Below are 27,873 nucleotides of genomic sequence, written 5' to 3' on the forward strand. Positions count from 1 at the left end.
TTATATATATATAATACGGCGCTATTATAATGCCTTATGCCATAAGCCTACTTTTTCGTATTAAATTGCGAAAAACCAAATTAAATTTGAATTTCGCGGGCAGACCCGTCTAGTGGCTAGTGCATTTATTCAACTCTGCCTTGCCGATAGTACCTATACATACATATCTATTCGATCCATTGGACTGCCAATCTTACTTCTCTAATGTACTTGTAATGTATTATGTACCTATTCTGTGACTAGATTAGTAGATATACGTCCATGAGTTTATGGTGGTCTATAATCATTAAGTGGTCTATGGATTTTGGAGAGTTTTTGATGTTTTGGGAATTGGGAAGTTGCATTGATTAATTTTAATTTATTACATATTAAAATATTCATTTCATGGTTAAAATAACGATGTAGGTCTACGTTGCATTTGGTACTTTAATCCTAAAATGTTGTGTACTTAAATATATTTGTCGTATTGCAATCCATCTCAAAAGTGTTATCAAATATCATCAACATGGGCACGAACGGTTTTGATAGCTCTTTCATGGCGAAGTATTCAGCTTACAGCCCCTACAGGTTGATACAGCGTGAGACTGGGTTCGATGACCCAGTGGGAGCGGGCGATGCGATGGCTCGGAGTCTTTACCGTGCTATGAAGCCACTGGCATCCTGGGACTGTGAAATAGGAAACACACCTCCAATCGGTGGCGTTTTCAACCTTGAATTTTCTCCGGAAGGGTAAGTACAACCGTAGATAGCCTTGAAATAAGTTGAAATTGTCATTATATACTTGGAATTTTCCAAACAATGGCACTAGTTTAGCAAGAAATATCTTCTTGCTTGAATAGTACCTAAAATACATACTATAATCAGTACCCATATTATAAATACGAAAGTGTTTGTTTGTTGGTTTGTCCTTCAATGACTCGCACTTGACCAGTTTTTTAAAACCCTGAGATTGAGGTACTTGATTTTTTCAGGTTCAATTTCTAGCTTACAACTGTTCTAACATATTTTATCCAACACCTTGAAGTCTGTAATATTAAATCAAGTTATTTGTGTAGTCATAAGGAAAAAGTATTTGTATTCCTAATTAAAACTTCTTTTTAGATCTCTTTTAGTGGCAGCCTGTGAGAAGAAATCGATACAAATATTTGACCCCCTTACTCATAAAAGGATTCACTCTGTTACTGATGCACATTCTGACTGTGTTAATTGTGTCAAGTAAGTTGGGATTGTTTTATAGAAGAGTATTTTATATAGATATTTAATTTAATTTGATGTTAGCTCTTCACTGCAATCTCATGTAAATGATAATACGGTCTAAGGTGGAAGTGTGCTAACTTAGAAGGGATATTATATGAAATCCATTTCCCTTATATGTCTACATAGCAAAATACCAGATTGCTAAACCGCTTGGCAGCATGGTTTTGCTGATACGGTGGTAACTAGCCGCAGCAGATGCCTCCCACCAGTATGCAATGGGACATTACAGTATAAGATAATGCCATGATAGCCCAGTGATTAAGATGTCCACCTCGTCAAGGTTGGGGGTCCCATCCCAGGCACACATCACCTCTCTAACTTTTCAAAGTTAAGCATTTTAAGCAATTAAATATCACTTGCAAACATCATGAGGAAACCTGCATGCCTGAGAGTTCTCCATACTGTTCTCAAAGGTGTGTGAAGTTGCCAATCCTCACTTTGGACTCCAGACTTCCGAGCATGGCAGACTATGACCTAAACTCATCTCATTCTGAGAGGAAACCCATGCTCAGTAGTTAACGGGTTAATCATGATGGTGACTGGGATATATGGAAATATTCTATGCCTCTAAATGTTTACCAGTAGACTATTTTATATTACTAAAATTATAATACATATAAGTACACATTTGTGTCTATTGAATATAATAAATACTATTAACACAGATATTTCATAGCTCTGTATGGAATAATTATTATTGACCTAGTATGCAAGGATGAATAAGGCATAGACCACATCTATCTGAAGGTGCTGATAAACCAAACATTGAACATTTAGTGTTTTTAAATTTTGACAAACAAGGGATAGAGTAGATAGATAGAGTAGTCATCCATCAGCCTGTAAGCGTCCACTGCTGGACATAGGCCTTTCCAAGAGCGCGCCACCAAACACGGTCGTCCGCCTTCCTCATCCACCCGCTCCCCGCCACCTTCTTCAGGTCATCGACCCAGCGGGCAGGAGGTCGTCCAACACTGCGCTTACCCGTACGCGGTCTGCCCCAACGGCCGTCGGTTCTGCGACAGACATGGCCTGCCCATTGCCACTTCAGCTTGCTAATCCTTTGAGCTATGTCGGTCGCTTTTGTTCTCCTGCGAATTTCCTCGTTCCGGATTTTATCCCTGAGAGTAATACCCAACATAGCTCGCTCCATAGCGCGCTGAGCGACTTTTAGTTTGTGGACGAGGCCAACTGTCAGTGTCCACGTTTCAGCTCCATACGTCATCACAGGTAGGTAGAGTAGTAGATTTTGTAAAACCCAATCAGCAACCTTAAACTTTAGTGGCGAGAGTTACATATAATTGATGTAACATACAGATTTTTTATGTCCTATAGATTTCTGGATGGAAGAATGTTTGCAACTTGCTCAGATGACACTACTATAGCATTATGGGATGTTAGAAACTTAAAGAAAAAAATTCGCTCCCTCCTAGGCCATTCCAACTGGGTGAAGAATATAGAATTTTCCGTCAAAGACAAACTTCTAGTCACGTCTGGACTGGACGGCAGCATTTATACCTGGGATATCAATTCCTATACAGAATTCAACCTAGTGTACCAAAGAGTGTTTCATGCGTCTGGTCTGATGCGGTGTAGATTGTCCCCCGATGCCAGGCAGATGGTGATGTGTACGACTGGTGGTTTGCTGGTCATCATACATGACTTGAACTTATCTACTTTGGCAAAGGATTTACATGGATTTAAGGTAAGTAACATATATTCTATGTATTTAGTATATCACTACTTCACTACTTATAATATAAATATGAAAGTGTGTTTGTTTGTTGGTTTATTACTTTGTCCCTCAATCACGTCGCAATGGAGCAATGGATTGATTGACTTAATTTTTTGGTTAAGTGTAATTAAAGACCTGGAGGCTACTTTTTATCATGGAAAATCACGAGTTCCCGTGGTATTTTCAAAAACCTACCAAAGGAGTATGGGATTAATGAAAACTGCCATACCCCTCCCAGGTTAGCCTGCTTCCATCTTAGATTGCACCATCACTTTCCATCACGTGAGATTGTAGTCAAGGACTAACTTGTATCTGAATAAAAAAATAGGAAGGCTATTCCTACGCTGCTCTTTACAGTGCGAGGTCGCCATTCTATCAGATTGGAACCCCAACCTCTATCGATTTTTCGAACCTTGTGCCATGCCCATTGCCACTTCGCCTTCGCAGCCCTATGAGCTATGTTAATCACTCTGGTTCTCTTATACGAGATCTCCTCATTTCTGTATATTTTTTTTAATCCATACTAATATTATAAATGCGAAAGTGTGTCTGTCTGTCTGCTAACTTTTCACGGCCCATCAGTTGAACCGATTTTGATGAATTTTGGTACAGACTTAGTTTACATCCCGGGGAGGGACATTCTCAAAGACCCATCCGTTTGACAGATTAATCTGAAATTTGGTATAGAGGTAGCAGGCGTCCCAGAAATTGACATAGGCAACTTTTATCCCAGAAAAGTTCCCACGGGATATTTAAAAAAACCTAAATCCACGCGGACGAAGTCGCGGTCATCATCCAGTATTTCATAACGTTACTAGCTGTTTAATAGTTCACTTATCCACAGCCAAATCTGTATAGGCTGATGCAAATGAGCGAGCAGGTGATCCCGATAGCAGCTATGTATGACCACCTGTTTGACCTCAAGCGCACGGAGAACAGGGTCGAGTTCGTATCGGACTTTCCTGATGGCAATGACGCCGAGGTCGTCAGCGCCTTACAGGTAAACTTACTACAAAATTATTCTATGAAAATAATCTTTTAAAGACAAAAGTAAAGTTTTAGGTTTCCGTATCTCAAAAAGAAAAACGGAACCCTTATAGGATCACTTTGTTGTCCGTCTGTCTGTCTGTCTGTCCGTCCATCCATCCGTCCGTCCGTCGTGTCTTTCAAGAAAACCTATAGGGTACTTCCCGTTGACCTAGAATCATGAAATTCGGCAGATAGATAGGTCTTATAGCCCAAGTAAAAGAATAAATCCGAAACCGTAAATTAGTAGTTAGTTGCATTACACAAAAAAAAAAATTAAAATGTGTTTCAATTTTCAAAGTAACATACCTATACCAAGTGGGGTATCATATGAAAGGGCTTTACCTGTACATTCTAAAAGATTTTCTATTTATTGATATACATAATAGTTTTGATTTATCGTGCAAGATGTCGGAAAAAATACCCGAGTAAGGAACCCTCGGTGCGCGAGTCTGACTCGCACTTGGCCTGTTTTTTTACAGCATGGACCAGTAAAATGTCTTGTCTCAAAAGTAAGGCAATGTGCAGGCAAACTATGAATGTTTAGTTTCACGAATGAGTCTAATCATGATAATAAATTCTGCATGTTAATTTAAACGGATGCCTCTTCATTTTACTTCTTAGACTTAGAGGTTATGTGAAATTGCAAATTGCAAGCACTAGCTGTTACATACTTCTAGGTCGTTACATACTCATTATTCTACTATGGCGATCTCCCGTGCCCAATGGTAAGCGCTGTGGTCTTATTAGTCGGAGTTCCCGGCTTCGATTCCCGACAGGATTTATAATTTCTAAATCACTGGTCTGGTCTGGTGGGAGGCTTTGGCCGTGGCTAGTTACCACCCTACCGGCAAAGCCGTGCCGCCAAGCGATCCTCGAAGCCTCACCTCTTCCAGGTTAGCTCGCTTCCATCTTTGACTAAATCATATTCATAACTTATCACCAGGTGAGATTACAGTCAAGGGCTAACTTGTAACTGGTTTTTTTTTTAAAACTTTATACTTTCCCTTAGTTTGCTTAAAAGTTAAACACGTAGCGTCTCGCTGAAATACGTAAGAGCCACACTATACGCGGCCCATATGACCTTGTTACCGCGAACTGACAGAAATCGTGATACGAGTGAAAAACGTCATTCCAAAAGGTCTAAAGCTCGCGGGCAAATCGCGTCGCTTACGCGTTTCTCCGAGAAGGTTTCTGCAATTTGTTTATCATTTAAGTAAACTAGAAAAACTAAGGTAGGTATCTTACTGTCGTGGGTCGCGTGGTCATTTCAATTTCAATTTCTATATTCTTATTCTTTACTGGTTATTGTATCTAACAGTTTAACTACATATTTTGCACGCCATACATAAATGGCAAAATGTGAAAGAGTCTACCTGTCAATGTACCATCATTTATTATTACTCACATTTGGCAAAATAAATAATTTCATTTCAAATGCGCACTTTTACAGATCCATCCGCAAGGCTGGTGTGCATTGAGCAGGAACATAAGCCATGACGATCGATCAGAGGTGAGATCCTAGTTTTTAAAATTTTTACTAACTTTATAGTGAAAATGCATTTTAAGTAGGTAAGGTTAAACTAGAATAAAGTCGAAAATCTGTCAGTATTGTGTCTTTAGTTGCTTATGAATATTTTTCTATTAAACTTTGCGTCTGAAATAAAATCCGCTATACAAATTATCTAATAGAATTTCTACTAAAAATATAAAGAATATGTAAGTTTAAAAAAAAGGAAAAACTCTTGTAATAAAGAATTTTACTTTTTTTACCAATTATATACTAATAACATTAAAAATTATACAGTATTTACAAATGAATGAACTGAATGTATTGAAAAACATGTGATCATCTATACTCGAATTCGGTGAGCTATCCGAGTATGAGGCGGGGGAACACCCCGCACTCCCGCACGTCACTCGCGCTACCCCGCACCGGGTAAGCGCGGGAGTTGTGCGGGTGTGCGGGGCGTCGTCACCCCGATTACCATCTCCACCTATCGCATACTATAGATTATTTTTCATGGTAGATTATTTTGACGATTCAAAAGCACTTGTAAAAAGTTTATTCGATTAAAAATCTATTCTATTCTATTCATAGTTATGTATTATAACCAACTGAACACTCACTTTAGAGGGTCTGATAACCAAAATTCAAAAAAATTCAAAATTCAAAATTCAAAATATTTTTATTCAATTAGACTTTTACAAGTTCAAAGATATTCAAGTAAGAGCGAGATGCGTGTTGAGCTAGAAAACATCAACTACTTTGGTCATCACTCAACCAAAGTAGTTAGTATGTTGTACTCTTTTGACTACCAACCTGAGACACACTCGAGAAGGGTTGTCCACCAAAGATTACCAAAGTGCAAGATAGCGTTGAGCTAGATATGCCGCCTAATACTGTCCATTCTCATGCTGTATGAGACAGAAATATTAAACGATCAGTACACGCATGGTATGATCCCTGTAACTTAAGGTCTATTTTCATTTGCCAGTGGTCCTGCATTCACGACATTCAGCCAAGCGAGACAGTTTCAGAGAAGAGCTGTCGAGACACTTCCTCCCCCCCGCCGCCGCGTGTCCCCGCCCCGCGCAGACCCGCGCGCCGCACTCGTTCCACCCCATACCGCCGGCCCCGCCCCATGGCGATGTACAGACCCGCGGGCGAACAGTCGTGAGTAGCTCCATACCACCACACGTAGATACCCATAGATGAAGGTAACCACGTCCAGCCAGGCGAGACGCAGTGTCAGAGAGAGTTCAATTTACCCTTACAGATAAGGCTATACTTTAGTATGTATACTATAAAAACCTTAACATAGCAACACAGCATTTATCCCAGCGCCTCTTGAAATCCATTGGGGCCATGTGATTTCATCCATTCCATATAACATACCTTGTTTATGTTTGGGTGCTCTAAAAGAATGTTTTGTGATAAAGGTTACCAGTTCGTTATTAATATCAGTCATTATTCCATTGTGAGTTTGCACCTGGGACCGTTTATAGATGGGTAACTGATAGAATTACGTAAGTCTCGGCTATGGCAATATGTTCATATTAATGCAAAAAAGTGTGAATGGTATGAAATATGAATCCTCGCTTAGAGAAACATTTCGTTTTTTAAGTTTGTTCGTTATGCTATGAATATTTACTTTGAAATATGTAGCTGTTTCATCAAAAACAGTTGCTTATTTGGTCCGTAGTAAAGTAGTCATTTGCGATTAGGCCTTCTGAAAGCCCGAGTCGATCACGCGAAGAGCCAGAACCGGAGCCCGAGGCCGGTCCGAGCGCACCGCGCCCCGACGCGCCGCGAGCTGACGCGCCGCCCGCCAGACTCGTGCCGGTGAGTTGGTGAAGCCTGTTACTGTGAGCATACCTCATGTTCCCACTTCAATCCGGTCGAAGGACCATAACACCACCACTACACTTCATCACAGCTTTATGTTTTTTACTATCAAAACTGAACAGATGTAAAATTCGAGGCTTGATTTTCATCTTAGATGTGAAAAAATGAAGCTTAGGGCAGTATTACTCATAAAAAAATCGTTTTTAGCATTCATTTTATTAAATATCGTGTTCATACATCAGTATACCATTTCAATTGATATAAGATTACTGTTTGTCCAAAAACTTAAGTAATTTTTAAAATCTACTGCTATAATTATAATGGTCTCTTAGTGTACGGTTTTCAAAAAGGTTTGATTTCACTGTTCACTTTGATTAAATTCTCATTTACCATGGATATAATAATAAATTATCCTTCATAAACACGGGGAGATGTGAAATTAAGAGGTATTTTTGCTGTCCAGGGTCTGTCGAGCATACAGAATGACGTATGGGAAGCCTCTATTACAATCAAACAACAGAGAATGCTGCAAGAGATGTATAGCAGGTAACTATATTACAAATTATGCAATTACCTATTATTCTAAGATTCATATACAAATATTAACATAATTTATTTAAAATTCGGCTCACTTTAACAGTCTTCATCAATTCCAAGTTAATTGTTTATTCTGCTTATTCAGAAATAATTTCCGAGTAGTAAATACTATCATGTTAAACAAGAGTAGCGAAAGTGAAATAATAGGAATATTTTAATTTTTTTAATCATGCCTCAAATTCATTAGTCTAGCTAGGTCATCTACAGAGAAAAGTTATGAAAATCCAAAAAAAAAAAATAGACCACAAACAATCCAATTAACAATATTATTAGACGAGGAACGAAAGTGAATAAAAATAGAAGTATTTTTATTTTTTAAATTATACCTGAATAGTTTAGGTCTGTGGCAGGGAAAAGTTATGAATAGTGATTTTAGGCTTATTTCGTGGTTTAATGACATATTATAATTTAAATAACGCGATTAATATAATGATTTTGAATTATCGATATTTCCGTGAAAGCATATTCGGGAGGTCAGGGGTTCCAACTTTTTCATTTTTAAATGTCACATGCTTTAACAGTGAAGGAAAATATCGTGAGGAAACGGTATGCCTGAGAGTTCTCCATATCAAAGGAGTTAGTAGTCTGCCAATCCGCTCTGGGACCCTATGGCCTAAGCCCTAAACCCTTGTCATTCTAAGATAAGATCCGTACTCAGTATGGCCAAATCCTTCTGCTCTGTAGTGAGCCGGCGATGGGTTGATCATGATGATGACGTAATATACGAGTGGGATATATGGCCTGACTGGTTATGTGGGGCAGGGGGCAGGTGGGGCGCAACTTCAACATGCAGCGCATCATGGGCATCAACACCGGCATCACGCCGCCCGGCGTGCTGCGCGCGCGCCACCTGCACACGGCGCCCACGCGCCTCTTCCCTCGCGTCCATACCTCGCCCGCGCCGTCCTCCTCCGCGCCTGACGCCGCCGCCTCCTCGTCTAGCTCGGCGAGCTCGTCCTCCTCCAGTGACAGGTAAAACATTCTCTACATCGTGTTCGTCATTGCTGATGGCCGGTATCATCTCGTCCTCCTCCAGTTAAGGTATTATAGCGTTTGCAATGTCTTTCTCTTTGCTGAAGGTCGGGATCTTTCTCATTTAGATCTATCCTTACTGTTTACCCTTACTCTTACCTCGCTTTCACACGATGTCACTGCGTCCTCATCTAGACAACTTCATTCTCCAGTGAAAAATATTAGTATCCTTACTCCAGTTCAGCTATCTGACCCCGTCTGAATAATACAAACAAGGTTTTGGTTCCAGCAGGTACAGTCTAGTCTAGTGAAATGTTGGTTAGGTTCAGTTTAGTGCGATTGCAATCGTTTAGCCGCCCAAAGCAATGTTTGCAATGATGCAATTCTAATTGCCTTGACTTGTGATGTGGAGAGTGGAGACTACCAAACCGATACTCCAAAACCTCAATTTCTGAAATCAGTAATGAGTTAACGGCTATCTCACCTGATTGATGGTTCCAGTGCCAACATTGTATGGTTTCCATATGGTATCGTGCCGACGGAACCCTAAATTGTTTAATGACACTGCCATTTGGTCTCCTAATAGACTAGACCAGAACGAATTTAGTAATTATATATTCCCAAACAAAGAAAGGAACAAGAAGAAAGACAAAAACAAACCATACATGTTTGTTTTTATCTCATTCTGAAAAAATCTTGAAATAAGTATCGATGTTCACAGCACACTGCCATCGACCTCGGGGCAGACGCCGCGGAGCTCGGGGCAGACGCCGCGGCGCGAGAGCACCAGCTCGTGCGACGACGACCCGCCCGAGGCGCGCCACTACATACGACAGAACCGCGACAGGCTGCTCTACTACATAGAGGAGACCAACCTGGGCAAGGGATTCATAAAGGTAGGATACAAGCTGGCGTTATTTTCTGAAAGTCCATGATACTGTGGCGGTTGCCACTGTTGCAAAAAGAGAGCGCTTCTAACTCAACACCAAGACATCGATCCTCAATACGAAACTTAATTAGTCGCCACTCACGACGCTTTCACTAGATGGCAGCACGAGAACCTTACAGCTGAAGCTCAAGTAAAACACGCAAATCTGAATCGCACTAACGGAGCGTTTAGGGTGCCAATGCTGTGCTTTCCTGTGCGAAGGCGCCATTCTAGCACCTTTGGCGTTGGGACCTCAACGTCTATCGTTTTATCGAACTATGTGCACGTAAAGTAATTTTCAATCAACGAAAACAAAAAGTTTCTACATCATTCCACTATGTAACTATTAACAAAAAAATAAAAAAAATCGAAAACTTATTATTAAATATTCAACAGGAACTATGCTTTTCGGCGGACGGGCGTCTAGTGTGCTCGCCATTCGGACGCGGCATGCGTCTCTTAGCTCTCAATGATAACTGCGCAGAGTTGTCGCACTGCGTACAAGAACTCAACGGACCCACGCAGATGGTGGACGTCGGAAAGAGCCTCTTCATCCACCAGGACCTGGTCGTCAGCTCCAAGTTCAGTCCCAGACATCACCTCCTCGTCACGGGATGCCTCGAAGGCAAAGTGGTCTGGTATGATCCTTACAGTGGGCCTTCGGTGTACTAGAACTAGATACTTAATAAATTCACTACTCATTATACTCTTTTCTCCCTCGACCCCGGATACTGAAACAGCTCTTAAATATTTAAATTGTTATTTTGTCCAAATGGCGACTTGGGCTTAAGAAATATTGATGCAGTCGAAGCGACACAATGCGTTGTAACAAAGTGATTAAATTGCAAAGTATATTGCACTTTTATCACTGCTATGTAATATGTAGATATATTTTGTGCAGTGGAGATAATTCACTGAGACCATAGTGGAGATAAAGTACAATATTGCTGGATGAACGAAACGTCGTGTAAACACCTGCAAGTCCTCGAAAGAAATCGATTGGCGTGAAGCAGAGCTAGACAAGCATGAGTAGCCGCTTCAAGTGTCGGAAGCCAAGATCGCGCTGAGCTGACCAAGGAAGTTTTGGAATTTGAACATTTTGGAAAAGACACGTTGCTTCGCTTCTACTCTGCAGTCTGCACCAATATGTCCTGAGCCATAATATTTAAGAGGAGCAACTCTATCGCGTTCCCCAGCGCTTACGATAAGTGCAGTTTGGTTCTCACTTAATATTAACCAATCGAATGAAATTTTGTAGACACGTTTTGAAAAGAAATGTTTGTGTCCAGATTTCTGTAAAAAATGTCTAGTTTCAAAGTTACAGCGGCTCAAAGATTTGTATGTAAATCTTTGAGCTAACTTTTGCCGTGTGGATTCAAATGAGACCCAAATTACGAGCGCGCTAGAGTTCTCTAAAGATGTTTCAGTATACGGTCGTCATTTCATCCTAGGTTAGGGTTGCCAATTCCATGTTTTGAAAAACAGGATCATAGTTTTATGTTTCATTCAATTACCTAAGATCGTTTAAGAAACGGATATTTAGAATATCAATGTTTTATATTCTTTCGAGTTCCTAGAATGAATAAGAATAATTTGCTATACTTAATTTGCTCAGGATAGAATGGAAGAAAATTGACAATCTATACCTAATGTTGTGTTCATACTTAGTATATTATTTTGTTGAATGACCTGACTTATACACTTACTAAAAAAAATAAGCGTCCACCGCGAAAATTCACCACGCGATTTTTCTGCAGAATCCTGTGAGATGGAAATTGTATTTTTGCCGCGAGTGTGTGTGCATTTTTATTCATACAATTTCCATATTTTCGCGATGTTTGCTTAATTTTAGACAACCTACAGAATCCATATTGATAAATATCGTATCGCACGCTTAATAGGCCTATAGTGACCGAATTCAAAGTTCAATTTTTTTTACAAATCGCAAAAAAAATGTTGCTAAATTAGGGCTTCGCTGTTTATTTGGACATAATGTCACAAGATGTTAATTTATACATAATATAAGGTTGCCATCTTACGACATTTATAAACTAGGACAAGAGCTCGAAAACCCCGGATTTTTGAGCCTTAAAACCGCACAAATAACTGTCTTTTCTTTTGTACCACACAAATTAAAAGAAAAATTGAAATATCAGTAACAATCTCATTAAAAAAAATGATGGAAAAAAACCAGGATGGGTGGCCACCCTATTTGTATAGTGTGCGCTAAATAAGTAGTCCAACCAGAAAACCAAATATGATGATTGTGTATGTAGTTATTGTATAAAAGCAGATCTTAGGCACTTTAGACTCATTTTAAATTAGGTCTCTTCAATATTAAGCGTGCGGTGCCTATGCTATTTATCAAAATACCTATTATCAGGGATGTGCACGAATGCCATATTATGTGAGTGATGTATTTGGTATGAAAGATATCATTGGCTCAACTTACCTCGGCTGTAAAGGCAGCTGTTACTGTGTAAATAAAACTTAGCTTTGATAATCTGACGATTCAACAGCATGATACACGCCAACATATTATGAATGTTACATAATATAAAATATGTATGTTATAAGATATACCTATCTCATGAAAAGTTTTACCTACAATCAATTATCTATTTTAAAAACCTTTAGTGTACCCTATATGTATATACAGTATATCTAACGCATGTCTCCAACAGTATTCTTATTTTTTGTCTATTTAACTAAATCGACAGGTCTATGTAAAAAGTATTGCACTACCACAGTGTTAATACATACAATGTGACGAGGGCCACGATGTTTGCTGACGGGACTTTATGGTCATAGCACCATCATCATATAGTACCCGAACGACTGCTCCACTAAGTACTTACGAAGCAAAATAATAAAATTGAAGTTTGTTCCGCCAGTCTGTATAATCTTTCACCTCTTTTGCTCGTTACTCTGCAGGATTTTTCAGTCTAGATGTTTGCGTATATGAAGTATATTTTTAGGCTGTGGTCCAACTTTTAGGCCTTGTTAATTTAGTTAAGTTTTGTTCTACTGAATCAGCACCATCTATCTTGCTGTGTAAGTCTCTGTAGTATATGTGAGTAGAATTAGAGGTACACTTAGCTAGGTGTTATATTTTAAATTGTATACTAGGACGGATTTTTGACCGCCAAATTTTTAAGGGACTTGATATACGCGTGTAGGACACTGAACACAAAATTTATGGCGTTCTATTGAACATGGTTTCGTTCCATGGAGCGACATACATTTTGTCTTCACAGCGTCCCGTCCACGCGCCTGGGGCGCGTGCTTTATCAAGTCGCATAATGACAAATTTTATAACTTTCGCATTTTAATTTTCCTATACGACTGTCCAAACGTCTTACTTTGGCCTTAATAAAAGCAGAATTATAAAATTTTCTTATCTGTTATCTATTTAGAATCATGACTGTTCCGTGTGTAGTAAACGTTCAACCATTTTCTCATAAAATGTCGCATAAAGTGTCGCAGTCGTTTATGAGTTTGCGTGTACCTTTGTAGCGCATTTTCTGTTATAAGTAGATCTAACTGATATGTTCCTATGTGACGTTTTATCGGTCTTACTCTGCGAAACCGTTATCTCTTTCTTAAGTTTGACGTTCAATCTTTTCCGCCGGGTATCAGAGTGCTCGGCAAACAACTTGAACACTGTCGTGAATGGCGGGTGCACGCGATTGGTTGATCAATCGGCGCGTGTGCACGCCATTGGTTAATAAGTTTAGCCTTGCTTCATGTATTCGCCAACTTTCCACCACTATCTTCAAATTATATGCCGACTACAATGTATGAGTAATGAAGCCGAAATCTCTTACTTAAGTTCAATGTGCAATCTTTCCTTCTGGGTATTGTACTACGCGTCATGAATGTTGAAACTGCAAAGTTAAAATGTGTGTCAATAAAGACACACACACACAATTATGTTGTGGCCCACTTGTTTAATTTATTATGTGAATCTGACAATTTTTACTCTCAAAACTAACATTAAAATCTAATATCCTTTTTAAAACAAGAATGAATAGGCATCTTCTAGACAAGCGCGCTCCATCTTAGGCTACATAATCACTTCTAAATTGCCAGCAGGTCTGATTACAGCTAAGCGCTAGTCCATTTTTTTGTTAAAAAGTTGAGTCTGTTCTGGCGCGCTTCGATTGGTCAATTTTCGTGCCAGACATGTTGCCACCAAAACACAATAATGTTGCAATTTCATCCCATACAGGCCATAGTTGTTTAGTCTCCTATTCCAACTTTCATGACGCGTATTGTAACCAAATTTTCGACACATTGTAGCATTTTTATAAACCATATTTATATTTAAGTAGGTAGACATAAAATAAAACCACTACTAAACACGATAAAATGTATTTAACAGGCATACAATCTATAATGATTCTTAAAATTCCATGTACAAAATTGACTATACATAAACTATTCAAAGATTAAAGTGTTAAACTATGATGCGGGTAGTTAGTTTTTCTTTTTCACTTTGAAAAGAATATTAGGCACTTAGCGAGCGGCGAGTCCATTGTCTCGACACAATCGAAAAACTTCTCGATTGTTATGTGGAAGAGCGAGATTCCTTGACTGAAAAAAATCTCGATTGCGATTTTTTCGATTGTTGAAACATCTCCGTATCGCTCATCGCTAATTTAGCATGACTAATATTTCTTTTTCCTCTCTAAACGTATAGCTTTTGCTAGGAATAGGAATGACAATAGATCAACGGATGGGATTCAAACCTACGACCATTCGGATTTCATTCAACCCCCTGAAGAAGATTGTTATCACGTGAAGACCAGTAGGACCTGCACTTGACTGAATTTATAGTATTATTGAGGCAACAATGCATCTTCACCAATAGCAAAATAGCCAATTAGAGGCGATTGCGACCTAATCAATTGTTATTTTATCATAATTGAGCCCAAGGATATTTCTTAAACTATTAACCAAGAATGAGCAGATTTGATAAGAGCGTCGAGAATTGAGAGAAAGTCACTCCATCAAGAACAGTTCTTCAATTATGCTTTTTTTTCATCTGTTTATCCTACTATATATATTGTTAGTGACACTGTCAGACTTCTTTCAATAACTAAAATTGCAGATATTTTTAATCCGTTGATCTATTAGGGTCTCAGGTTTAAACATGGCCCCCTTCCTTCAGCTTAGCGACTAGGGTGTCTACATCTGGGACGATGGAACCAGCTTGCCTCACCGGGGGATCTTCTACGCTGACGATTTTGATTCTAGGTGACAAATCTACACCAAGGTCCTTTGCACTGACTTTCTTCATGGGCTTCTTTTTGGCTTTCTGGAAAAAAAAATCAGCTCAAGAATCTTCATGTCCTTCACTGGCAATAATGTTACAAGGAAGGCAATACTTAGGTTTTTAAGTAGTTTCTATATAGGTTAAATATCTGGTGAGTCTTCAAAGCAAGAAGTGCCTAGGTACTCATACTTAATTCTTATAAGTTAAAATATTGCAGGCAGAATTTGGTTTCCTAAATCCATATAAATCATGATGTAAATAGTTATGATTCATGTAAATTATGAGTAAATTTCTATTGTGATTAAAGACTTCTTGAATTTTAAATAACAAATAGGTAGGTATGTTAGCTTATCACAATTTGCAGTTCGTCAAGGATACCAGACTCTGAGAACTAAATAAAGAATTCTACAAACCATGATGTTAGGTAGTGTGGCATATCTGGGCTCGTTCAGCCTAAGGTCAGCACTGATCACTGCGGGTAATTTGGTCTTGATCACCTCCAAACCCCCATCAATCTCCCTGGTCACTGTCAAACCATCACCAGTCTTCTCTACCTGAATTTTTTTTTTGTAAAGTGTGAATAAACATCCACTATATTTTCATAATTAAATGTCAGGACTAATCTAATGACGTATCATTTATCAATATTGCTTGAGCCGTTAAGTAGTTACGAGCAGACATAGGAACGGACATACATACAGATCAAACATGTTCCTTAACTCAGCTGTTAAGGTTCAATTTTTAATGAAAGTGTCAAGGTCAAGTATGCTTTCAGTAGTCAGAGTACCTCCTAATTTTTTCATAGTTTTCATTTCTGTCAGTCAGCTATTCTCACTGATTGCCAATTTTTTTTCAACCAAGTATTTAGACATCCATTACATCTCACTTATCATTGTTTGAACAAGATAGCCGAGAACAATTTTATTTCTTATCTAAGGTTATCTGCCCCTAAAGCAGATCAAATTAAATGTGTATATTTAATAACACATTATATCGCGATACATACTATATTGTAACACTTATTATTGTTATACAACACCATTACCTTAGAGGCAAAAGTGCCTTGAGGCCAGTCCAGGATGGCAGCTGTCATTTGTGCAGTTTGATTGGAGTCATCATCAATGGCCTATAACGAAATTAAAATTAAGTAGGTATATTAAAACAGTATACTGTCTGTAACCTAACATTAAGCTTTTTTCACTTAAATACTACAATAATATTGGTTTAATGTAAATCAGTTTCATATTATGAGTGGAACTAAAGTCAAATGTGCTATCAAAATTAAAGAGTTTTCATAATAATACAATATTAATATGTGATGTAAAATCATAGAGTTCCCAAGGGATTTTTTAAAAGCATAAATCCACTTGGAAGGAGTAGTGAGCTGAATCAGAATAAATGTTGAAAGCAATTAGTAGTTAGTTATTTGTACTAACCTGCTTCCCAACAATAATAATGTCTGCCTTCTCATCCTGTGAGAGCTTAGCTAGTATTTTGGCTACATGAAGGGGCTGCATGGTGTCATACTCAGCCCCTGCCACCTCCACATGAATAGCTCGGTCAGCTCCCATAGCCAGTGCAGTTCGAAGTGTCTCCTAATTAAACAAGATTTATTAATAAATCAACAACATCACACTGTGGTTTATTAGGAAAAGGCACTAAGAAAATACGGTATAGGTTTTTAGGAGATATTGGATCCTCCCCTAATGTAGGAGATATAAAGAATACTACCCTCACTTATAACCTCTTTTATTGTATACATGCGTGTAACCAATAAGGGAACGCAGTACACACTGTCCATAAAATATGGAATAAAAATGAAATTCTACGGTGGCCGCAGTGTCCACTGAGTCAGGTCCAAGCATTGTATTACATTGTGTCCCTACAGGTTCATCAAACTTATGGACATAGGAGTGAAGTGGTATATGTATTTGGTTGCATAAAGTACCCCTGACCACATCCTGACCTACATTTCCGACTTCCAATTTGCGAACAGCAGTCATTGTAGCTGTCGGACCCAATACCTAAACTAGATTGGCAGGTCAAAATTTAGTGTTCCTTAGCTTTTAGTAAACCTTTTCCGCAGAGAGAGGAAGAAATACCGACACATAATTAAACAAGTTTTACTGATGACAAAATTGATGTTTCAACAGTTTTTGCATGAGAAATCTGTCAGGTTGTAAATATATCATGTGCATTTAGCGCTTGTTTAATTTTTTTTTATAAAAAATGTAAAAGCTATTAATCTGTGCTCACTTGGGCTTGTGCAGGGCCACAAGAAACAGCAATGACTTCACTGGCAAGCTTCTTCTCCTTCATCCGAACAGCCTCCTCCACTGCTATTTCATCAAATGGGTTCATTGAGTGCTTCACCCCATCTGTCACTACTCCAGTTTTGTCTGGTTTCACACGGATCTGCAAATAATATTAATTCATTACTGCTTTTACCTGCATGTTACCAAAAATAACAAGGTGAATTAATTTAACACAAACAAAATAATATCAACACAGGCAGGTCAATTTCAATGTCAAATTTAAAAATTGGAAGTTCTAACTAAACAGTTATCGTAGTTAATAATGAATTCAATATAATTCTGCTAAAAGTAAAAGTAGAATTTAATCATTTGGAACAAACCAATCTTAGGTCTTCTAACACTGAATAACTTTGGTTATTTTTCTTGAAAAGTAGTGATAATTATTCTTCAAAAGTAAAGAAAAAATGAGAAGTTATAAGAGGATTATAAATTAAATTGTTTCTTAAATAAGGTTTTGTTAAGTAATAAATTATCTCAAACACTAAAAAGTAACCTTTGTACTTTCATTAATTTAAACGGCTTACCTTAACTGCGTAATCAATCACTCTTTTAACACCAACTAATACACGAGACATCTTTAATTTTTACTTATAAATAACTTAAAATTAATGAAAATCTAATAAAAACAAAATTATCTACAACAGCAGTTCGAAGTCCGAAAAAAATAAATGAAGTTTGTGCCAATGTTGCCAGCAAAGACTACAATATTATACTGTTGCCAGTTTTCTCTATGCGAATTCCACCAAAATTGTAGTAAAAAAATTGATACGCACGGTGTGCGTCAGGGTAAGTTCCGACCTAGCGTGTAGTTTTTATATTATGTATAATCAGCGATATATATGACTGTATAATTTATTAAAAAAAAAAAAAAAAATATTCTATGTCCAAAACAGAATGGTAGCAAGCAGCTACTTTTTCCAATCGTATTCGTTGAACAAGATGAGTAATTTTGTGAAAGAATGAAAATTAGAAATCGAAACACTGTCACGCTTAGTACGTAATCGTATTTAGTACTCCAACGTGGTATTAAAACTATTCTAGACATAGAGATTCCATTCCATTGTGTATGACATGGAATCTTCGATCAACAAAATAAAAGATAGTGCAGGTGAATTTTTTTTAATAAATCATGGGATTTCATCATGGGGATGGGAATCATGGGAATCATGGGATGGGAGAAATGGTTCTTGAAGGTCTCTAGAGATAGGTATTATAAGAAAGGAAATTCATGGAAATTATTATATGTAAGTGTTTTATTTTCATCAGGTAATACATACGATACGAACTTAATTACAATATCATCACACATACACAAATATTGTACGGTAATTAAACTTAGACTATTAAACGGACAATTAAAATTTGAATTCCTTGTATTTTTTCGCTTGCTTCGAGTCTGTATTTTGCTGCCTTTTCCGTTTGTTCTGAAAACAAAAAAAAAGTTATTTTTAAAACTGAATATTTTTTTATATTTCAGACAACAGTAGCGTCCTTAAATGAATATAATACACTAGAGATTACTTTTACTCTACCCACAGAAATTACCTAAATTACCTAATTACTATACCAACTGATGCCCAAGACTTCGTTCCAATGGATATAAGTTATTAAAAATCCCGTGTGAACTCATTGATTTTCTGGGATAATAAATAGCTTATGTGGTTATCCAAGGTATTAATCTATCTCCGTTCCGAATTTCAGCCAAATCCGTCCAGTAGTTTTTGCGTGAAAGAGTAACAAACATCCATACATCCATCCATACATAAAAACTTTCGCGTTTGTAATATTAGTAGAATTTTTTTAAATGGCAGGCCCATTAAAAGGATATTGTCTATTTTTGGGTACCTTTTGTCTGGCGACGTGGTCAGCAAGCATGTCAGACAGATCTTCCCGTCCCTTAGGCCTCGTCTCTCGTAGATGTCGCTCGTACCGCGCCGCTACCGCCTCGGGCTCCAGTTCCAACTCTGACGGATCAAGTGCTACTTCGACGCCGCCCGCCGCCGCTTCGCTCGTGGCCCCCGATGTGCTCACTGCTCGTTTACCTACAGCAAAACTAACTTTATAGAATACAATAGTTTTTGAAGTACTTAGGATGCTAGAAGTATAGCATGGCACTTTGGAATTATGCACTTGTTACACCCTGCGCTCCACATTTCAGCGATTTTATTAAAATCGACTATTACCAACTTTGATGACGACAGCTGTACCTTATCACAACAATCATCAATTAAAAAAGAAGTCATTTATATTTTTACACCACCAAAATATTATTTAGCGTAAGATATGCTGGCAACATTATATGAAAGGAAAATTTTTTTCGTTTAAGGGTGCGTTTCCACTGAAGTGGAGCGGAACGAAGATGTATTTTTGACCAATCAGATTATTCGGAGACAACATGATAAAACTATCACGTCATCTTAGAATAAACAGCTGGCCGATTGCGGAAAAATTACATCAATCATTATTGCACCTAATTGATATAGTCTTCGCTCTACTCCGCTTCAGTGGAAACGCACCCTAAAAATATGACGTAGTTGACTTACCAGGATTAGCTGCGTTGATGTCGTAGACGTGGGTGGAGGCCATCATGCCGGCCGTCAGCCCCACGCGTCGCTCCGGCAATACTTGGTACAACGCAGGAGTGTCGCCACTGAGAACAAGGACCAATGTACAGTAAACATTTTGTCTTTTAAATTTATTTAGGACGCGAAACCAACTAATGACCGCCGAGATCATCGACACAATATAATATCCCACTACCGGGATATATCGAACCCACCTTTGATCTTCTAAATGAAGCAAATATGGCCAATTTGGAATATTATAATGGTATCACGATATCGAAATTATAGAGCAAAGAAATCAACAATTATATAGTCGTCTCTTCTCTGAATAGAATTCTATTTTTAGACAACTAAATAAGTATAATGCGAATCTTAAGGTACCCACATTGACTATAAAGTTCACTTTCCATAGACTATACAAGGCTGTATATTGATATGCATAAAAAAAAACATACCCCTCGATGTCAGAGTCGAGCTTCTTCTTCCTCAGTTCTATGGTATCGGGTGTCTCCACACCTGGCGGCACGGAGCTAATGCCGAGCGGTGTGACGAGACCCTCGCCTGGTGTTGCCACTCCGGCTGCCACTTCCCCTTCTCCCGGCTTCTCACCCTCGCCCTCGTCGGATTCCTCTGTTTGCAAAAAACTCGTATTCAAATTATCGCAAAAATACATAACAAATAGTGGAACAAAAATTATATTAGAATAGATTTGTTAAATATAATATTTTTAAATATTATGTATGGTGGTACCATACATATTTAAAACCACATACCTTCTTCCGATTCTTCCTCAGATTCAGATTCTAGTTCACCCCACATGGTCCTGTCTATATCCTGGTCCTCAGCGTCCTGCAACATAATATCACTAATTATAGGTTTGCCCTTGTTTGTATTGTATATCTGTGAATATTTTATGCATTAGTACGTTCATTGCGTGTATAGAGTCGTTTGTACGTGAGTGCATGGATGTGATGTGTTGTGACTTGTAAGTGTGTCGTGTGTCCAGGCGCGCTTACATCCTGCCCCTGGCTCTGGTGGCCGAACACGTCGCCGTAGAGCGGCTTGCCGGCCTCGTCGACGGGCGGCTTGCCCCAGCCGCCGGCGTGGTAGCCGAAGGCGCAGCCGTCGGGGATGGGCGCGTTGAGGCCGGGGATCTTGAGGTTGGGGTACGAGGGCGGCGGCCCGTAGCGCTGCTGCGCGATCAGCCACGGCGGCGGGACCTGATAGAACCACAGGGAACTAAAGTAACACTCATTCAAGGTTGGAAAAAACACAGAACATTTTTTGTTTAAAACATATTTAAAAATGTTTTTTAAGTAAAAAAACATGTTCAACACACTCGTTTTAAATATTTATTTAGAAAACATGGGCATCCCGGGCATCCCTGTACCCATTTTATTTTTAGAAGCTTCAATAGCGGTCAAGGAGAGAACCGAAATGTCGACGATTCAAATCCTATATGTTGCATTATTGTTGTACAGTATGCATAAAACAAGTAGTCCGAACTGAATACAAGGTACACTACACAAAAACAGATTTCAGCCGGCAATATTCATTAAAAAAAATGCATTTAATCCTTTCTTCAAAATACTCTACTTCTATACTAAAATTATAAATGCGAAAGTGTGTCTGCTTATCTGCTAACATTTCAGTCCATCTGTTTCACAGATTTTGATGAAATTTGGTATAGAGTTAGCTTACTTTTTATCTGGATATATGAAAGAGTTCCCGCGGGACTTTTAAAAATCGAAATCCACGCGGACGAAGTCGGAGGCATACGTTAGATTTTTTCGTACCAATACCTACCTTATGTGACCCGGGCCCAACTGGCATACCGAGTGCGGTGCGCAACTCTTCGGAAAGGTCGCCTGGCTTCTTCTCACGCAGTCGGGTCTCAAACTCTTTGCCTTCGTAGTATAAATCACCGTGGATTGTCATGCGGGGTTTCGTCTGCCACCTGACCAATGAAATATCAAATAAGATAAACTGTTTTTAATCATACAATTTTATGAAACAAATAAAACAGTCTTCCACCCTTGTCTGACATAACAAAGACCTAATAAGAAAATGAATTGACATAGCTTTAGCTTCAAGTATAGCCATATTTTATGATAACATAATCAAATCAACCTGAACATGAGGCATATTCTTCTCTTCTCTCTGGGCTGGTTTCCGCACTTAAACGTTTCCGTCTGTTATGAGGCATATTATGACTGATTGTAAAAAAACAAGTCAGAGCAACCAAAAAGATTTCTTATAGGCGTATAGTTCTTACGCTTCACGAGTGCTCATGCTTAGTTTAAGTCATATCGTTAGTAAAGTAAATGTGTGTGTTAGCGAGCGATTCCTCGCAACTGATTGGTCCGACAGGTACAGTAGGCCTCAGAATTTGAGTGGCGATTTCGCGAAACCATTGCATCAAAAACCTGTTGCGCTTATGACTTTTTCTTTAAACACGCCACACACACCTAACGCATGTGCAGCTACCGTGCCACGCGAATATGATCATGAAAGTGCTAGACGACTTACGGCCTTTGACTGTACGCACACTAACGCAATGTGCTTGTACGCGACGTAACCACGAGTAAAGTTCACGTGCGCTTGTGAATTGCAAGAACTATAACAATAAATATTATACTAGTTCTTACCTATATTACAAATGTCGCTCCCCAAATGCGATGACCACCTAAAACCTGAGTAAGGTGGAGAAAACTAACAGGTCCAGTGTTTAAACTTGACCTAATAGATCAAAAAATACATGAGTGTGGTGAAATCTCATTTTATGATCATATTTTGTAGGGTACTATGATTAACCAAGCATTCATGAAAAACATTGAAAAAAAAAATAGTCTCTTAATAACTTAAAGATGGTGTCCAACAGAACAACTCCTGCTTCTTTGGTCTAATTTGCCTTGGCTGAAAATATACATTTTTTCATATATTTCATTCCAAAGTCCTTACAGAACGTGTTACGAAAATTAGAACTGATTTAAAGGTCTCATTTGAAGTGCTTTGCCCAATATTAGGTATTAGTTAGAACATGCGCTGCAACCATTCATTTTTTTAAAGTTAATTTTATTCAGAAACAAGTCGAATAACTATAATTGCCTAAGATAATGTAGATGCTCTGATATAATATTTTGGAATGAACACTAACAGGGGGGAGAAAATTCGATCGCAAAAATAGCTACCTAACCACTAGCTTAAGTTTATACCTACTTGTTTATCATACTAGTTTTAATGTTTAAGATAGCACTTGGCCAGTTATTTCAGCTTTCATGACACAAACTGTATTAACATTTATCAAAGTTAGATAAGAACTTACTTAAAGAAAGCATCATGCAGCTTCTGGTAGTCGATATCGATCTTGCCGAGTTTAGGTCGCGAGCGCTCCCGCATCTTGGCCTTGAGCGTCTTGGTCTCCTCCTTGTCTTGCAAGGACGCTCGCATCTCCATGATGCCAGTCTTCTTGATGAAGTCGGGCAGGTCGAACGGCGGCTTCTCTATACCACGCTTGCCTTGCAAATACTGGACAAAAAATTTAAACTTATTTAGAATTTAGATAAGAGCCTCAATAGGTCAACGGTTACAGTGCGGATTGAATTTTATAAGGTTGGTGGTTCAAACCCCACCCGTTGCAATATTGTCGTACCTACTCCTAGCACAAACTTTACACTTAGTTGGAGGGGAAAGGGGAATATTATTTTTTATATATTGCCGTCGCGGCACATGTCCGCCGCATGCCGCGCCGTCTGCCGCATGGCTCAAAATCGAGGCTTAAGAATAAAGCCTAGAACACACTAGTTTCTCCACCAGGCTGGTCCCGTGGCCAGTCGCTATAACAACTCTCACCTTGCGTTTGTAGCACCAGTGTCGCGGCACCTGCACAGTGTTGCGGTGCGCCTTCAGCTGCACGAGCAGCTTGGGGTCGCGCGCGGTCACGTCGTACATCTCCACTACGTCTGGTCGCGCAACCAGTTGCTTCAACTCGGCGACCGATAGCCGCGACAGCTTCTTTAATTTGCGCTTAGATAGACGCTCTTTTTCATCTGCTGCGTGTTTCTGCAATCAATCAATCTTTATTTGACTAAATATGGTCACAAAACATTATCTATTTCATGTGTTGTCAACCACTGGGGTGTCATTTACAATTCTTCTCAGACGTGGGCGCGTTTGGAACCCTTGTAGCTTTAGTTTTAAGTTTACGTAATTAATTTATCACCACTATATCATCTTACAAATCTAACAATACTGACCATCAAAAGGAGTACAATGATACCTATTTTGAAAAAATGATTTTGAATTTGAATTTTAATTATATTTTGGTAACGAATTTTGGCACATCAATCAAACGGAGTTGTAAATCAGGAACAACCACAACAGCTACGCCAATGGCTTTCTTTCCATTCAATTTTAGCTAGGATTGCGGTACTCGGTGTGACTTTTGTATAATGTGACTGTGTAGGGACTAAAATTGCTAAATGTCCAAACCTGATATAATAACTAAACTAGGTCCGGGTAAATATTTGAGTAATAAATTAAAAATGAATTAAACTAAACAGTAACCAACCTCAACAGCCTCCTCATCAGCTGCAAACTGATCTGTGACCTTCTCCTGGGGCTTGTTTAGCGGTTTGGGCGCATCTTTGCCCAGATCGTCCTTTGACTCATCCTTCTGCTCTGTGATTTTAAAAGCTTCCAGAATACGATGGAACTGACGGTACATTGGCTCCATCTCGTGGAATTGGATGTTTTCCTGGACATACCTAAAACAGTCGACTATATTATAATTCTAGATGTTTTAGGTTTTTAAAAATTCTGTTGGAACTCTTTGATTTTTTAAGATAAACAGTGTTTTTTTACCATAAAACATGTCTTCAGGATGCATTGTATCTCGTCAAAATTGGTTAAATGGATGGTAATTTAAAATTTCATGGAAATTCTTTGATTTTCTGGTGTAAAAAGTAGCCTATGTCCATCTTTGGGATGCTATCTCTGTGCCAGATTACATCAGAATTAGTTAAACAGATGGACTGTGAAAAGGTAACAAATAGACACACTTTCATACTTTTATAGGACTAAGTATACATTTTTTAACTCTATACCCATCAAAACCGGTTAAACTGTTGGGTAGTGAAAAGCTAGGAGGCAGACAGGCACACTTTTACATTTATTATATTAGTATGGATGATAAAGTTATATGTAGTTTAGTAAATAACTTACTCAATTTCAACTTCCTTGGCATTTTCTTTGTCACTAGATTTCTTGTCACTTGGTGTCTGATTCTTTGTTTTGACCGTGTCCTGCTTCTTGGCTTCTATACGCTTCTGTTTGGCGACCTTCTTCTTTTTCTTCTTTCGTTTGTTTTTATTTGCTTTGTTGGCTTGAACCTGGAGATATAAAGACAGGTATCAAAATATGAAAAAGGCAAAGGTGACTGACTAGCTTAAACTACTGGATGGATTGGACTGTTTAGCATGCAAAAAGCTATTATGACGTAGACATCCACTCGGAAAGGATTTTTGATTAAAATATACATTTTACACTAGCTTCTCCACTCCAGTTTCAAGTTTACAATGGTCATTAGCAACTCAGCAGCTATAACTAGCTGGGACTCAGGCTTTGGGTCACTTCAACATTTTTTTTAAAATATTTATATCCTTATCCTTTTTTTATTTGTACCAGTTGTAACAATAGAGACAAAAAGAAAAAAACGCGGACAGGGAAGCACTTATCTCTATAAGAGTTCTCTACTAGTGACCCTAGGCAGTGCAAGAGGTTGTAAAGGGAGTAGAATAGGTACAACAAAGATAGAAAGTATTCTATCTTTCTAGTTTCCACACTTCCAAGTTCTATACCCTCATACAATTTTTTTGAAAAACCTTAATTCATACTTAATAGATTAAAAAACGGAAGTAGATTTTGTTTTGATTATACTATGCATTATTAAAATTATAAATAAATAAGTTTTACCTCTTGTTTGGAAATAACAGGTGGCATTGGTGCTTCAGGTATGTTGTCATCGTCAGAATCCCCTTCCTCCTCAGCATCATACTCTGTGCTGATCACGGGTGCAGGTGGTGCTTGCATTTGCTTGCTGGCTGCTGAAAAACCAGTGTTGCTTAATATTATAGAATAAATATTAACACCTCTGTGGTGTATTAGTGAACACTTTGGTCTTATAAGTGGAAGGTTCTGGGTTTGATTCCTGACAAGAAAAATTTGGGAATTAATAATATCTAAATTGTCTCTGGTCTAGCTGTGCTACCAAACAATTAGTGTCCGTGTAGAAACCCAAAAATGATATAGATTTGATACTAAATTTAGACTGCTTCATCAATCGTCACTTACCGCCACAGTCAAGGGCTATTTCCATAATTTACAGCATGAAAGGGGACAATATATTTTATTGGAATGCCCAAATTTTCACAACCCCCCAAATCTGATTATGGCTGGAGAGCCAGATGGACATATTGAAAACGAAAAAAAAAAAGTCAAGGGCTAGCTAGTAATGAACTAAAAAACACACAGGACACAGGACAGTTTGGAAATTTATTATTTCCAAATTATCTCTAATCTTTCAGCTATGGCTAGTTACCACCCTACCAGCAAAAATGTGCCACCAGTGTAGTATTTCACTATAATGTAGGTATGCCACAAATATAAACCAATATAGATTGAACTACTACACACTTTTCAAGTTGCCTGATTCTATTTTAGACAGCACCCTCATTTAAGTGGGATCACAGTAAAATAAATACTTATCTGTATATTAATTACATTGGTAACAGTGAAACCTTAATATATTTATTTACCTTTTTCATTGTCATTTCCTAATGCAGCCTGTCTTTGATCCTTGTATGCTAGGGCTTCTTCTAAAGCTTTTGGCAATACAACACCACCTGTACCTGGGGGAGCTTGCGGTTTATTTCTAAACTCTTCAGGTGTATCTATCTTCATGGTCAATAAAGAAGGTAATGATGAGCCAGGAGGTGGGGCTGAATCATTGTTGTCTATGTCATCATCGTCGTCTCTGTCGTCAATGTGGTCATCCCAGCCGGGAGGACCATCTCCTCTTCCCTGATGTCCCCACCCTGGTGGGCCGGACGGTGGTCCTTGTGCTTCCCAAGGCGACATCCCAGGACCCATGCCCGGCGGACCCATATTTGGTGGAGGCCCCATACCAGGCGGGCCCATATCCATTGCTGGATTAAAATTACCCTTCATATTTGGTCCACGCATCATCCCCGGCGGCATTCGCGGCGGCATCCCTGGTGGTCCCATCGGTCCCATACCCATTCCTGGAGGAGGACCCATCCCAGGCGGAGGCGGAGGGCCCATACCAGGTGGGCCCATGCCCATCATACCCGGTGGAGGACCCATGTTCGGAGGCATATTTGGGGGACCACCAGTCGAACTAACCGGGGGCATCGCTCCAGGAGGCCCTACAGGTGGTGGAGGCATCCCTCCTGGCACCATAGGTGGCGGTGGCATAGGGGGAAAACTTGAAATGCCCGGCGGTCCCATCGGCCCACTGTTGGTGGAACCGGTGCCGGATGGCCCATGACCGTCCATACCGTGTGCTTTTTAACAAAATAAATACTATTTATTTAATGAACTCAATTTATGTAAAGCTAAATCATGGAATATCAATTATTTTAAATAACAATAACAAATTTAATATACTCAGAGGTTTCAGGTTAGTTGAATGATCATAGACAAAAACAAACAAACAAAATTATTGATTGATGAATAACTGTGATTCTGTGTTCTAATTCAGGCGGATTCGTGTCTATGATTTCAACATTTGTGATGCATTTGTGTTTCACTGATTGGTCAAACCATCAAACCCCTA

The 27,873-nt window shown here is 38.8% G+C and overlaps 3 protein-coding genes across 6 annotated transcripts; 1 reads left to right on the top strand and 2 right to left on the bottom strand.

The window, feature by feature from the left end:
* The first annotated feature begins 296 nt into the window (after positions 1-296).
* LOC123874742 (DDB1- and CUL4-associated factor 10 homolog) lies at positions 297-14,331 on the top strand. Of its 3 annotated transcripts, XR_006797999.1 has the most exons (12): positions 297-729; positions 1,102-1,215; positions 2,590-2,959; positions 3,834-3,989; positions 5,469-5,528; positions 6,514-6,692; positions 7,244-7,361; positions 7,828-7,910; positions 8,724-8,933; positions 9,655-9,829; positions 10,258-12,534; positions 12,582-14,331. XR_006797999.1 is itself a non-coding variant. In XM_045920228.1 (11 exons), exons 1-11 carry the CDS (start codon positions 506-508, stop codon positions 10,531-10,533), a joined length of 1,965 nt encoding a protein of 654 aa, XP_045776184.1. In that variant the 5' UTR covers positions 297-505; the 3' UTR covers positions 10,534-14,331. The 3 variants fall into 3 exon arrangements, 2 of the variants coding, with proteins under 2 accessions (XP_045776184.1, XP_045776185.1); XM_045920228.1 differs by having other exon boundaries at positions 10,258-14,331; XM_045920229.1 differs by lacking the exon at positions 12,582-14,331 and having other exon boundaries at positions 7,227-7,361; positions 10,258-10,386.
* On the bottom strand, positions 14,220-18,140 carry LOC123874743 (electron transfer flavoprotein subunit beta). The gene is made up of 6 exons (XM_045920230.1): positions 17,979-18,140; positions 17,396-17,554; positions 16,576-16,734; positions 16,185-16,265; positions 15,553-15,693; positions 14,220-15,181 (listed from the first exon to the last, which is right to left on the bottom strand). The coding sequence occupies exons 1-6, from the start codon at positions 18,027-18,029 to the stop codon at positions 15,011-15,013; spliced, it is 762 nt and encodes a 253-aa protein (XP_045776186.1). The 5' UTR covers positions 18,030-18,140; the 3' UTR covers positions 14,220-15,010.
* A 547-nt stretch (positions 18,141-18,687) lies between these two features.
* On the bottom strand, positions 18,688-27,745 carry LOC123874839 (splicing factor 3B subunit 2-like). Of its 2 annotated transcripts, none has more exons than XM_045920360.1 (13): positions 26,834-27,745; positions 25,992-26,119; positions 25,242-25,408; positions 24,589-24,784; positions 23,871-24,080; positions 23,344-23,546; positions 21,825-21,975; positions 21,035-21,238; positions 20,792-20,867; positions 20,474-20,648; positions 19,998-20,104; positions 19,300-19,496; positions 18,688-18,878 (listed from the first exon to the last, which is right to left on the bottom strand). In XM_045920360.1, the coding sequence occupies exons 1-13, from the start codon at positions 27,591-27,593 to the stop codon at positions 18,810-18,812; spliced, it is 2,643 nt and encodes an 880-aa protein (XP_045776316.1). In that variant the 5' UTR covers positions 27,594-27,745; the 3' UTR covers positions 18,688-18,809. The 2 variants fall into 2 exon arrangements, with proteins under 2 accessions (XP_045776316.1, XP_045776315.1); XM_045920359.1 differs by having other exon boundaries at positions 25,992-26,122.
* Between the last annotated feature and the right edge of the window lie 128 nt (positions 27,746-27,873).

The sequence above is a fragment of the Maniola jurtina genome, chromosome 19 (assembly GCF_905333055.1).
Source record: "Maniola jurtina chromosome 19, ilManJurt1.1, whole genome shotgun sequence".
NCBI classification, from domain to species: domain Eukaryota; kingdom Metazoa; phylum Arthropoda; class Insecta; order Lepidoptera; family Nymphalidae; genus Maniola; species Maniola jurtina.

Excerpts from the sequence above, each read along its gene's own strand:
- LOC123874742 (XM_045920228.1), top strand. The coding sequence starts at position 506 with ATGGGCACGAACGGTTTTGATAGCTCTTTCATGGCGAAGTATTCAGCT. Across the intron at positions 2,960-3,833 it reads AGGATTTACATGGATTTAAG|CCAAATCTGTATAGGCTGAT; the intron begins GTAAGTAACATA and ends ACTTATCCACAG. Across the intron at positions 7,362-7,827 it reads CGCCCGCCAGACTCGTGCCG|GGTCTGTCGAGCATACAGAA; the intron begins GTGAGTTGGTGA and ends TTTGCTGTCCAG.
- LOC123874743 (XM_045920230.1), bottom strand. The coding sequence starts at position 18,029 with ATGTCTCGTGTATTAGTTGGTGTTAAAAGAGTGATTGATTACGCAGTT. Across the intron at positions 16,266-16,575 it reads TTATTATTGTTGGGAAGCAG|GCCATTGATGATGACTCCAA; the intron begins GTTAGTACAAAT and ends ATTTCGTTATAG. Across the intron at positions 15,694-16,184 it reads AAGGCACTTTTGCCTCTAAG|GTAGAGAAGACTGGTGATGG; the intron begins GTAATGGTGTTG and ends AAAAAAATTCAG.
- LOC123874839 (XM_045920359.1), bottom strand. The coding sequence starts at position 27,593 with ATGGACGGTCATGGGCCATCCGGCACCGGTTCCACCAACAGTGGGCCG. Across the intron at positions 20,649-20,791 it reads TGAGGAAGAATCGGAAGAAG|AGGAATCCGACGAGGGCGAG; the intron begins GTATGTGGTTTT and ends TTTTGCAAACAG. Across the intron at positions 19,497-19,997 it reads CATCAACGCAGCTAATCCTG|GTAAACGAGCAGTGAGCACA; the intron begins GTAAGTCAACTA and ends GTTTTGCTGTAG.